General features: G+C 37.9%; 1 protein-coding gene across 1 annotated transcript in view; it reads left to right on the top strand.

The window, feature by feature from the left end:
• si:ch211-51h4.2 (uncharacterized) overlaps nt 1-13,671 on the top strand; it is a 216,312-nt gene that overhangs the window by 19,548 nt on the left and 183,093 nt on the right. Inside the window, exons 3-5 of the mRNA XM_049465961.1 lie at nt 3,104-3,177; nt 4,340-4,408; nt 4,519-4,636. Of these exons, the coding sequence (XP_049321918.1) occupies nt 3,104-3,177; nt 4,340-4,408; nt 4,519-4,636 (261 nt within the window). The remainder of the gene's footprint in view (nt 1-3,103; nt 3,178-4,339; nt 4,409-4,518; nt 4,637-13,671) is intronic.

Raw genomic sequence — 13,671 nt, 5'->3', positions numbered from 1 at the left:
ATTCAATATTAAATTTACAATGTAAAAAATTATAAACAGAAAGAAAACACACTAAATCAGAAGAGGATGTGTACAAACTTTTGACTGGTGCTACATACTAAATCAAGTGCAGTCTTATGGAAAAGTTTTGGAGGTTCTTGTCAAATTATCTGTTTTGGAAATAAATAAACAGATACTTTAACGTACAAATATTGGGCTGTGAGTGATCCAGTGGGCTAAAGCGCTGCCACTATGAACAGGAGATCCCTGGTTTGAATCCCGATCCTGCAGCTTGCCATCAGCTGCCGGAGCCCCGGGAGAGAGCACAGTTGGTCTTGCTCTCTCTGGGTGGGTACAGTAGATGGTGCTCTTTCCCTCATCACTTCTAGGTTGATGTCCATCAGCACAAGGCTGCGTCTGTGAGCTGATGTATCAGAACCGAGTCGCTACGCTTTCCTCCGAGTGTGCTGTGATGCTACTCGGCAATGCTACAGCATCAGCAGCAGTTCAAAAAGAGGCGGAATCTGACTTTATATGTATAGGAGAAGGCGTGTGTTAGTCTTCACCCTCCTTATGTTGTGGCATCATGAGCGATAGGGGATATACAGCTAAAAGGTGTGGATATTATTATCAGCATAGTTAAATTGGGAGAAAAAATTATGACAAATAATAAATAAATAAATGCCAAATAGTCTAGCAACAAGCTAGAAGCTAATAATCTATTAACATTTAATAATAACAGAAAAATAGATATGAAATTGGAAAATAACCAACTAAAGTAAGCTTAAAATGCTATAAAAAATATAATCTAATGAATTCCATAATATGAATTCGAAATATTAACTATATAAAACTAAAGCAGTAGAAAAACATAAATAAATACTACAAAAAAATGCAGATAAATAACATATAGAGCAGAATGAACAGAAAAAAATAATATGAAATTGGAAAATAACCATCTAATCTAAGCTCAAAATGCTAAAAAAAAAAATCTAACGAATTTCAAAATATAAAATCGAAACATTGAACTGCAGCAGTACTTTAATCCGTTTTTAATCCGTCTTTTTAAACACGAATATTCAAATATTCGCTACCAATCAGTGCCGAATACCTGGAGCTCAAAAAACCCTAAAAGCCCTACTGACAGTACAATCTGAATGTGCGTAATAATAATAACAATAATAAAAAAAATAATAATAATAAAAAGCTGCAAAGATATGTAACATTTTATAGCATATAGGTATAGCAACTTATATGTGTATAAACTATATAGAATATACAGATTACAGTATTATAGCAGCAAATATTCCTGATTAAATAAGAGAATTTGCTGAAGACTCTTCTCTTTAGAAATTGCTCTTTTTAAACTTATTTTACATACAAAAAAAATCGAACAAATTATGTTGCATGTTATTTAAACAGGTGTATCTAAGCTTGTGCATTAGCTTGTCTCTAAATTAGAGCTTAGATTCTGTGCCCGAACCCGAGGCCTGACCCGAAATGGAGATTTTCCACCACGTTCCTCGGGCCGGGCCGGGTTGGGCTCCAGAAAATAGTCTGAGATGTAGGCATCTGTTTTTTAATTATATTTTTTATTTATTTAAAGCTAACCAACGAAATAACGAAAACTGAAAGTGAAAAAACATTTGTGTTAACTGAATCTAATAAAAACGATAATTAAAAGAAAAAAACATAACTAACTGGAACTGTATTTTGTGTTCATAAAACTAACTAAAACGAACTGAAATTACTGATAGAATTCCCTCATTTTTGTGTTTAATTTATTAATAAGCACTGTTTTTACTCCCGGAGTTGTACAGCGGGCGGTGTTGTGCCGATTCTGTTCACGATGCGGGAGTCCAATTCAGCAGGAAGTCGGATTCGGCACAACAGCAGCAGCGTGCGGCACCTCGTGGTCCGTGGCGTTAGTTCTTGTTTAAAGCGCTCGCGCTAGCCGCAAAATACGACAGAAAACCCTGAGAAACTGCAGAATTATGTATAGGATTAGAATATGAGCGCGAGGAGATAAAAGAGAAACAGGAGATACAGTGTGTGAGAACCTTTACCTGTGAGTAGCTCATACACCAGAACACACAAATCTCTCTCTCTCGCTGATAAGATGTGTTAAAAACGAATAAAAACTAGCAAGCCAACTCTAAAAACGAATTAAAACTTACGGAACTGTAGGAGAAAAAATAAAAACAAAATCAAATTAAACTATAATGAAAAATGAAAAATGTTATAATCACTTGCAGCACTGTGTTTAGCTGTTCTTAAAAATCATTTTAATTAAATAATAGTTCTATGCTTCTATGTTTCAGTGTTAATTAACATAATTCTGATCATATTTCGCTCATTCAAACAGCCCGAAAACAGACAGTTTATGGTTCGGGTTGGGTCGGGCTCGGGCAGAACGTGCACAGGCTCGGGCTGGGCCGGGTCGGATTTTTTGGGCCCGATCTTACCTCTACTCTAATTAAAAAATCACATCGTTATAGAGATGTGACTGCCTTTATTCTTCTAAAAAGGAACAATAACTGTAAGAAAAGGCTTGGACTGAATAGATATTGCCGATGATTAGACACGTCTGACACGTCTCCGTTTGTCTTCACTCCACTCACCTGCTTTCTTAATCAACCTCTTGACGTAAATGGAAATTCATACGCGGGCCTAATGCTTGTAGTGGCAGAATAAAATCTGCGCGTGAGGACATTATCATTAGACAGAAATTTAAACAAACTGTCTCTGTGAGCTTCTCACTAAGACGGTGTTCTCTTTTGCTAATGATATATTCGGAGTTTTATGAGCTGTGCAGTAGCAGATATATATGTTTCTAACAGAGTGCAATTACATGGTGCAGTGCATTGAGCGTTTCTGTTTTCAAAAAGATTTAATAGTTCTTAAAAAGGCATTTCTCATTCTTCCCTCTGTCCCGGTTGAAGTACTGCTACTAATATGCTCCTCTCGCTGTAAAAGAGATACTGGCACTATGAAGTGACTTAATGCTCAGATCTCTCCTTTGCCAAGTCACACAGTTGTTCATCATCACTGTGTGAGTTTTCTTGTAATGTGTGGAATTAGAGGAGTGAGTTCTGAAGTCTCACACTGGGTGTGATGTTCACAGGTCTTCCAGTCACCATCGCTCGTGCAGGACTGGTACCGTTCCTGGTTTCCTTCCTTACTGGTTTCTTTATGCAGGTAAGAGCATTAAAGAATGAATTTATCTTGTTCATTATATCTTTTTTTGAGCTGCATGGTAATTATTGGTTTACTTTAGTTAGGGGTGGGTGATATGGACCTAAAATAATATCACGATATTTCATGGTATTTTTGTGATAACGATACTCTTAAAATTAGAAAATTAGAATTACAAAAGTTATTTCAGGAATACACTACTGCATACCCCTAACTGAGATATAAAACAATACAAGAATTGTATCAGATTTGTAACAGAAGTCAATGATCCAGAATGTCATGATACTAATCATAATGCACTACAAATACCTCCATATATCCAGACCAGGATTAAAGTAAAATAAACGATACTGGACAGATTTAATCTGTCTCTAGTTGATATATAATGAGAAAAGAGAACAGTGTGAATTTTTCTTTTGCTAAAAACAGTAAAAAAGTAGTACCCTGATGTGATAATTAGGGCTGGGTGATATGGCACCATATTTCAGGGTATAATATCGTTCACAGTATTCAAAAATGTTGGTGATATATATGTTACATTTGTAAGTATTCATGAGCAAAACCAACCAACATTTCATTTACAACCAACAACGGACTAAAGCACTGCTATACTGGAGTACTTTTTTTCACTAAAAACAGCTCACATGGTATTCACTTATACTATAGACCACAACTAGACATTTTAAAATCAATGAAAAAATGATGGAATGAGACCTTTAATAAAAAAAACACACAGCGGGTCCCATAAACTGTCATTACAGCATTTTTTAAAAAATATTTTACTCTTGATGAGTGCAGCACAGCTGTTAACTGAACCTGAAATCCAGGTGACTCTCCCTCATAAAGCTGAATCCAGCCAAGGTGTGCAAAACTGATCAGCTTAGCAAGAGCTAAGCTATTCTGGTTTGTTTAACACTTTTTTTTTTCTTTAGTTAATAATTCCAGATGTTTTTCTTCATAGATTGGATGACCAGATTGGATTACTCTACGATGCATGTTTAAAATTTAACAGTAAAACATGTTTAAAATGTCTTGTTTTGGGAGATTATTGGCTGTTTCCAATGCAAACATCAGAAAAGTTCATGTAAATCTGTCGATCGTATTACTGAGAAAGTAATGTTCTTTGAGTAACATTTTTTTGGTGTTTTTTTTCTTTTTTCTCCAGGCTCTCCTCATATACCTGTTTGTGGATTTGCTGCAGCGATGCCGAGCTGCGCTGAAGGAATCAGTAACGGTAAGATAAAGCCGACCTGTTCGGCTGAACTTTACCTTCTGGATGCATTAGTAATAGCTGGAGTTGAAATAATAATGGTAGTTGAACAGAGTGTGTATTGCCGATTGCAGAGTGTGGAGACGGAGCGAATCCTAATGCAGGACGTCAGCCTGGAGGAGTCCTCTGCACCTGACACTGAGGAGGCGGAGGAAGGAGAGGAGGAGGAGGCGGAGGATGTGGAGGAGGCAGGTACGTTCAGAAAAAATGTAGTGCAGCGTTCTTCTACATCAGGGGTCACTAATAGGCGGGCCGCGGTCCAATCCACACAGAAAGTGTCCAATCCGGACCCAAAACAATAAACTACAGATAAGGATTTAATTCTGACAGTGTTCATTTAAAGCGGCGTAACGTTTATTGTCTTTATGATTTACGTGCTTTACAGCGCTGTAAAATCACCAACCGCTCTCCTCTGCCAATCAGATCTGTGCAGATGCGAGAGCGTGGAGCCACACAGGCGAAGCAGGCGGTGAGAAGTGTGAGAATAAAGCGAGAAAAGATGAGAATACAGATGGTGCGCACCAGAAAAAAACATTAAAATACTACTTTTATTAAACATACTAACACTAATGTAACCGAGCGGTGTTACTTGGAGGAATTAAAGAGAAACAACCGAGACAAGAGTGCAAAATATTCCACTTTACTCCACCTGATCAGAACTCGCGCTCTCTCTCTACTCCCAAAACAACCCTACCTCAAAACTACGGCAACCCCCAGGGGACAAAAAGCATTGGCAACTCCCCCCATCAGTTTTACCCACAACATAATAAAGTCTGATACAGTGATAATATTAAATTAAATAAAACTACTGTTTTTAAACAAAGCTGATATTTTGTTCAAGTTCAGCAAACATTTCTCCATACATTGTACAATTTTTCATTTATGTAATTATTATCATGGCAGGCAGGCGCAAATGTAATATAAATAAAATTTAACAGAATAAATATAGCATTTTGAAACAAAGTGATCATACAGATTCAAATTATTAGACTCGATATGTTAAATTATTGAGGGTGTTTCCATTTATTTTATGATAGGTTGATAATGTAATTATTGTGACAGGCCTATTTAAAACAATACATATTGTTGAAATGTACTAGTATGTGTAATTTCCTTTGTCTTTCAGTTGTTGATAAAACACTAGAACACTAGAACTTCTATAGGCTTCTTCAGTATACAGTATACAATACTGAATCATAACACAAGTTAAAAATGGCGAGGGTCCGAACCTGATGAAATTTTCTCTAACTGGACCGAACTGAATTCTAATGAAATACCACTGCTCTAAATCATACAGCACTCTACCGCCACTCACAGAACTGCTGCGCCAATGAATTTAAGAGATGATTGTTTTAGCATTAGCTATAATGCTGCAACCAGTATAAAGCCAGTAGGAGGCCGGCATATGGTGGATAACATGAGAGCAGCCACGTTTTTCTTTATGGCATGCAGTGATCATTATTACAGTCTCTCTCTAGGAGGTTTTTTTATGTGCAAAGCACCTCATAAATCCGGCTTATAATTTACTCTATTGTTCATTTACGGCTCATAGCCGGTTCATGTGTGTAAACCACAGATAAATTAGCGTAATGCTTTATTTATTGGGTCTTTTTATATTTAATATCCTATAACTTGTAATAATGGGCAGTTTTTATTATTGTAAATGTGATCAGCTCTGTGCAAGCTTTTGAATAATCATTTGCTGAAGCTAATATAGGTTAATTAATGTTAATTAAACTATATTCTGTTCAGATATGCAGTGTGCTGTAATTTACGACATTTAATTTCATCATCATCATCATCATCAGCAGCAGCAGCAGCAAAAATCCTTATTTTTAGTGTTAGGTTCCTCATTTTTTTTGTTTTTTTAATAGAACAAGTATACAGCATTAAACCACAATAATAAATGAAGCCAAAATTCAAGGGATGGCAGTTCATAAACTAGGGATGGACAGCGATATCGGAATTATATATTTTTGATGGTCAATTCAAAAAGAAGATTTTTTTGGCAATTTTTATAACTGTTATTTTTTTATCTACTAGAAGCAGATTTTATTTGTGAAATTTTAAAGATGCACAAATATCTGTCAAAATTTGGACACACCTTAAAAAAACAGGCTTTTTTTTCTTTATTTTATTTTAAAATGTTCTGTTATGTTAATACTAAAGTCATCCAAACAATGAAGAAAAACATATGGAATTATTTAGTAACTAAAAGTGTTAAACAAACCAGAATATGTTTTAATGTTGTTTTTAATCAGTTAAACTGGTTTTTAATCACAGTTTTCATGCATCTTGGCATCATCTTCTCCTCCACCAGTCTTAGGGTGAATCCCATTTCTCCCCTTGGCCCTACCCCTTACCCCTACCCCTCTGTTTTGCGCGTGCACGTCAAGGGGTAGGGGTGTCCCGATTCCTGTTAGGATGAAGTGGTAGGGGTAAGGGGTAGGGCTAGTTAGCCCTTCAAACGGAGATTTTCCAGACCCACACTTCGTACCGAGGGGTATGAGAATGACTGGCAAGATGGCGGAACAAGCGACCAAAGAAAGTATTTTCCATGTTAAAAATTATGATTAGCACTGTATTACCTTAGTTTATTGTGTAGTTTTGATGTTTTATGGCTGAATTCTTCGTAACAAGCATAAAAAGTTCGCTAGTAGTTCGTTTCGGTAGCTAGCTAGCTAGCTAACTTTCCCGTTCCACCTTAAATGGTGCAACAGACGGCAGGCGCTACCGCATTTAAGGCGGAACGGAAAAAATAAATCAAATAAAAAAATAATCAGAGCTAATTTCAGCTCCCCATCACAGATGAATTAAGGAATGGACAATATTAATTAATTTCTGCACCTCCTGCCCCCTTTCTGTACACATACAATGCCCTAAAGTTAACTAGTTAACAAGCAGCTAGGCTACTGAACTTTAGCGCTCCACTGCTATCATCACATCAGCCCAGCAGGGTCACCTACACACCACCGCTAGTAGCCTGGTCATAAATCAGTGCTATTTATTTATGTATTTATTGTTCATTGACAAACGTCATTGTGATATACCAGTGATTCCTCTGTCACTGAGGACCCACATTCCTGCACATTTTATTGTTTTTGTAACACATTACCTGCTCCAGGACCAGTGTTGGGAACCAGTGTGATATACAATTTCTAGTATATTATGGAGGCTATTTTCAATAAGATTCACCTTTCACCGGGTGCTTGAAGGGTTGTCCCAATTCCTAGGGGTAGGATTTTACCCCTTCCCCTTGTAACTCCATTCCAAGGGGAAGGATTACACTCGAAAAGAAGGGGTAGGGGTAAGGGGTAGGGCCAAGGGGAGAAATGGGATTCACCCTTACACGCTGCTTTTGGATAACTTTATGCTTCTTTACTCCTGGTGCAGAAATTCAAGCAGTTCAGTTTGGTGGTTTGATGGCTTGTGATCATCCATCTTCCATTTAATTATATTCAAGAAGTTTTCAATTTGTTTAAATCAAAGAAACTCTAATTTTTAAGTGGTCTCTTTATTTGTATCACAAAAACAAAATGTATTGCAACCTTAGTTTTTTTCAGCGTTGTGCAGTATTAGTTTGAACATCATGGGCCCTATCGTACAACCTGCGCAAGGTGCGTTGCAATGCTCATTGCTATCTTACTCCCTGTCAACAGTCTATATTCATGCCTTGCACCATTCAATTAGCGTCAGAGTTTAGGAATAAATCTACGCTGATGGGGGTGGTGGTCTGGAAGTGAGGTGGGTTCAGGTACTCTTCTGATGAGTTTCTATTTTGGCGGCGGGAAATACAGGAGCTCCACTGACTGATTAAAACCCTGACAACAGTCAACAGCCAGCCGCCCAATCATATCATGGCCATGCAGGAGTGTTGTGCGCACAGTGCATCCTCAGGGCACGAACACCCCCACTCCTTACACACACATGCAGACGTGCTGCAGAGTGCAAACCTGACTTTCATATAATAAAGTATAAAATAGCATTACTGTTTCCTTAAAGCTTCACTAGGTAGGATTGAGATTTTGTGCTCGTGGGCTCCCCCTACAGTTGTAGAGTGTAATAAATGTTTCAGGCAGATTGTAGTTTCTCTTTCACGTTTTCTGGCTTTCACAGACATATTCGGTCTCTTTCCAGCTTCTGCCAGAGTGTCTATATGTTAGTTTGTAGAGAATGAACCAGTAGTTCTTGTAGAACTGTTAGAACTAAAGGTCGGAAAGCAGGTCGCAGTTCTCGCGAGATTTGGTCGCGGCCGCCTCGGAAAACTTACAGAGTCTGGTTTGAGCTCAGAGGAGCTCCGGCACAGACACGAGAGCACCGCTATTCCTCCTATTACACCTCAATGCAGCGCTGCAGTGAGTTTCAAGCTGTAATTTTACTTCTTTAAAACAATAAAAAATGAAGGAAATCCTACCTAGTGCTGCTTTAAATGAGCTACTGGTGTGTTTTCACAGTGCGAATGAGCAGGTCAGTATCCTCTGCTGACACGCACAAAAGCGCCAAAGTCAGAGCTCACCTGCCTCTTAAAGGGAATGACAACTGGCACACTGATTTATTTTATGCTACACCCAAAACACACCCATGCTTAATTAGGAGAATTGGTACATGACCTTTGCACATTTCTAGGCACACTAGATACATTTTTTGCTCCCTTACGATACCAAAGTCACACTGACACACCCCTAAATCGAGCTGTGTTATCTGCAATTGACTGGTGCCTTACAGATTGCTAAAATAGGGCCCCATGTGTTAAACGCTGCTCACTTTTTTTACGCTAACCCAGTCTGTTTAATGTATGCACAGAGTGAAAGAGTTTTTATGCATTGAGAAACACAAAATTTGATTTCTGAGCTAAAATCCAGCTCTCGTTATCAGATTTTTAGACCTTAATAAGTCTTGAATAAACTGATAACTGCAATAATCTGATCAGGAATGGATTTTTAACTGCATGGTGTGCTGCAGTAAAATGACCTGGGTGAAGATCGGTCATGTTGCTGCATTGTGACTGAGTGGTGTTAGCCTTATGGAAAGACCAGCCAGTAGACATTCGCAGTAGTCCTGCGGTGACAAGACACTGCAGATGCACCTGGATGAGCTCCCTGGAGAAAAGGGGCGACACCTGCGTGATCGATGACAGCATGAGCTGAGGGCGATAACAACTACACTAAGGTTTCATGCTTCTGTGGACACAATGACCAGGGAGTTCTGCATGGGGATGACAAGATCGCGGTGAGGACCTATAGTTGCAAGGGAGTGCAGCAGCTCAGTCTGGCTGTGATTTTTAGGTTCAGGTGGTGGGCTACCAACCATGATGAGATGTCAACCAGGTGCTGTGTGCTGAGAACCTGGCAAAAAGTAAACAGCAGTAAACCTCAAACCTACCTTTCAAAAAACAAGCAGGTTTATTTTTCTGTAGTTCTCCAACGGAGACTATATAATAGGGGTGTCACGATTTCGATATATTTTATCGCAGTCGATCGAAATTATATCATGGTCTCGAGCCTCGAAGTCAAAAAGATGATCGACGATCCCTCCCTAAAGCTACGCAAGCACTGTAGCCGACGCCGCGGACATTGTGACTGCTGAAAGAGCAGCTCTTTCTCCAGAGAATGTGGACATTCTCATCTTCTTAAAGAAAAACTTACAAATATAAAAATAACAGTTGTTTTGTCTAGCCTCAAATATGTTAATAGTTTTGGTACCTTAAGGAGCATCTTTCTCTCAGATAAAGTTAATAATATATCTTTATTAAAGAAAAAAACTTCTCATTCTCAGGGACTGAAAAAGTCTTAAAGTCTTATTTTTCATGTTTAACTGTTATAGTAGGATAGAGTTCAGTTTGTTAAGGTTCTAATTGTTCTATTATTTTGTACACGGCTGTTCCTGTATTGTTTTATTATTTATTTTGTTATGTTGCACATTGCTGGTTTAATAGTGCACACTGCTGCTACCAAAAAAAAAAACACTAGATGGCATTACATATATATCTTAATTAAATTATTTAAATTTGACCATTAGTGCCTAATGTGGTGTATTACAGATCACTTGTATCACTTTGCATCACTTATATCAAGCCCACCTTTTAAAATAAGATATTGTAAATTTGATGAATCAAACCATTGACTGACCATAGACTAATCTAAAACTGGCATAGGCCTCTCTGCTGTAAAAAAAAAAAGAAAATCAAGAATCGAATCGTGACCCTAAAATCGGAAATAAAATCGAATCAAGGATTTAGAGAATCGTGACACTCCTACTATATAGTGTATATACACAGTAAAATCCAGAATGTTAAAAATCACAGTGTAAAACTTCCTAACAAAAATCAATCCAGTCCAAATCTAACTCCCCACACTGTATTCTGTCGCAGAGGCAACAGCTTTTGATTTTGCTTCACTCCAAGCATGCTCTGCAGCTACTATAACTAATTTACTACTAAAGTTTATGTTGTTTGGGTACAGTATATGTGTGTATATATTTGTGCGTTTGTGGTATATGTGTTTGCACGTGTAGAAGATTTGTTTGGCAGTCTTTCATGATCTCTCCTGTTCTAAATAAGGCTTGCCCAGGATAAATAAGTATGTTTTGTAATCCCCTGTAGTTAACAAATGATTCAGAAAATATACAAAAGTAAATGTAAATTAACACTGTCTTGAGGTTAGCATATGACTCCATACAGTATTGAGTTAACTTTAAATATTAAATCTTATGCTAGAGTTATTTTAACACTGTTGCGAGCAATATGTTACGTAAATATTGTACTTTTTGTACTTTTATTTAACAGAGCTTTAATATTTTTGTGTTGTAAAACTTTCAAAATAGGTACTTAAAACAGATAAGAAGAACCAAGTCAGGCAAGACTATTAGATGTGCTGATTTGTTTGTTGAGAAATGTATCCAGTATTACATATCTGTGACAAAAATACGTGAACCATTAGGACTAGCAGATATTTTTAAGGTGAAATTAGAATAAGAAATTCTAAATAAAATCAAGTGCTTTTAATCACTGGGATGAAAATCAAGTGTGAGTGGTTGGAGCCTGTTTTATTTAAAGAACAGAAATGTATGTATAAGTCTAATGTTCACAGTTTTGAAAGTATAGAGTTTTCTTTTTCCATTTTCTGCCCAATTTACACGGCCAATTACAAAACCCACTCATTAGGACTCCTTCTATCACTAGTGATGCACCCCAACACACCAGGAGCGTGTGCATGTGAAGTCAGACTCTGCCTCTTTTTGAACTGCTGCTGAAGCAGTAGCATTGCCGAGTAGCATCGCAGCAGCGCTAGCGCTCGGAGGAAAGCGCAGCGACTCGGTTCTGATACATCATCTCACAGACGCAGCCTTGTGCTGATCCACATCACCCTAGTAGTGATGAGGGGAAAGAGAGAGCACCATCTACTGTACACAACCAGAGAGAGAGCAAGACCAATTGTGCTCTCCCAGAGCTATCAGAGCTCTGATAGCTGATGACAAGCTGCATGACTGGAATCATAGTGGCAGCTCGGAGACTGAAAGTGTAGAGATTTTGAAGAGCTCAGCAGAAGAGTTATTGATGCTCATCAGGCTGCAAAAGGTTCCAAAACCATCTGAAAAGAGTTTGAACTCCAATAATCTACTTTCAGATAAATTGTCTACAAATAAAGAAAATGTAAGACCATTGAATCCTAGGGTAACTTCTAAGCAACTGAAGGCCTCTCTCACATTGGCTAGTTTTAATGGGCATGATCTCACCATCAGGCAAACACAACAAAAATGGCGTGCATTGCAGGGTTGCAAGAAAAAAAGCAGCATTTTTCTTGGATTAAAAGCATGAATTCAGCTGTAACTGTAAATATCTGCGCAAAATCTAGATAGATAGATAGATAGATAGATAGATAGATAGATAGATAGATAGATAGATAGATAGATAGATACACAAAAGGTTTACACATCAGCTTAGTGAGGTAACTTGTTAAGAGCTGAAATAGCTGCGAGTACAAAACTTTTTGCAAAGCGTTTTTTTTGCAAGCTAGTGTCCTGTATCTGGACTGTGTGGAACTGAGGTGCACAGCTTTGGACAGGCTGTCAGAGGCGGTTATTTCATCTGTAAAACATGGTGGTGGTAGTATCATGGTTTCGGCATGTTTTGGGCCATTATGACTACCCATGATTGATGAAACAGTGAATTCTAAATTCTAAAAATCATACCAGCAAATTTCCATGGAAAATATCAGGACATCTGTCAGGACATTTGAGCTGAATCTCATGAGAATGTGGGTCATGTAGCAAGACAATGACCCTAAGCACAAGCGTTGAAAGATTTGAAGCTTTTCTGTATGAAGAAATGGATTAGTTCCTCCAAGCTGATGTGCAGGACTGATGAACAGTTACTGGAAACATTTAGGTGCAGTTATTTCTGCACAAAGGGCGAACCAGATACTGAAAGCAAGAATTCGCCTACTCCTGCTGCTCACAGCTATGTAAAATTTGATCATTTTATCAATAAGTTAAGGATTAAGACTGTACAGAATGTCGAAATTCCACAAGGATTCAGAAACGTTTAAACATCACTGTATATAAGCTTTCATAGAAATGCCTCTATACCACCAGTATTCAAACCAAATGTACGTCCTTGAGATCAGAACATAGAAGATGAACACTGACAGATCTTTAGGGCTTCTGCTGTATGGTTGAGTGTTGCTTCCTGTCCATAAAACCACATGTCCTCATTGTGGCAGAACTGCTGCAAGCCTCCACCGAGGCAAATGTTTGCTGTCAATTACAGACGCTCTGGCATTTTTATGCATTTCCGTAAAAATCGACTTCAGAATTTGATAGCAGCCTCCTAATTGTCACAGGGCGCTTTCATTGAGCACTGATCCAGATTATCTGCTTCTGTCCTTTGAAGAGGCTTGATTTGTGTCTAAACTTCACCGTCAACCGAGTCTGTAGTCAGGATCAGTAGCAGCTACGCTTTCTGAACAAGGCTTTGAAGTGTACGTTTTGAGAACCTGATATTATCTGGTGAGTAAATGCTACGGTATCTATGGATTATTTGATAGACTTGAAGTCCTTAATCCCCTGATTTTTGTCGTCAGTGGAATTTCCGAATGAATTTAAATTAAAACTTCATCTGAAGTCTTAAAAGTAGATAAGGAGAACCAAATCAAACAGATAAGAAAAACTAGTATACTTACTTATTTTATATTTAGGAAAACAACCCAGTTTTATATGTCTATGAGTGA

This window comes from Astyanax mexicanus, chromosome 16 (assembly GCF_023375975.1).
Source record: "Astyanax mexicanus isolate ESR-SI-001 chromosome 16, AstMex3_surface, whole genome shotgun sequence".
NCBI lineage: Eukaryota > Metazoa > Chordata > Actinopteri > Characiformes > Acestrorhamphidae > Astyanax > Astyanax mexicanus.
The sequence above is the reverse complement of the archived record's forward strand: the minus strand, read 5'-3'. Positions and strand labels throughout refer to the sequence as shown.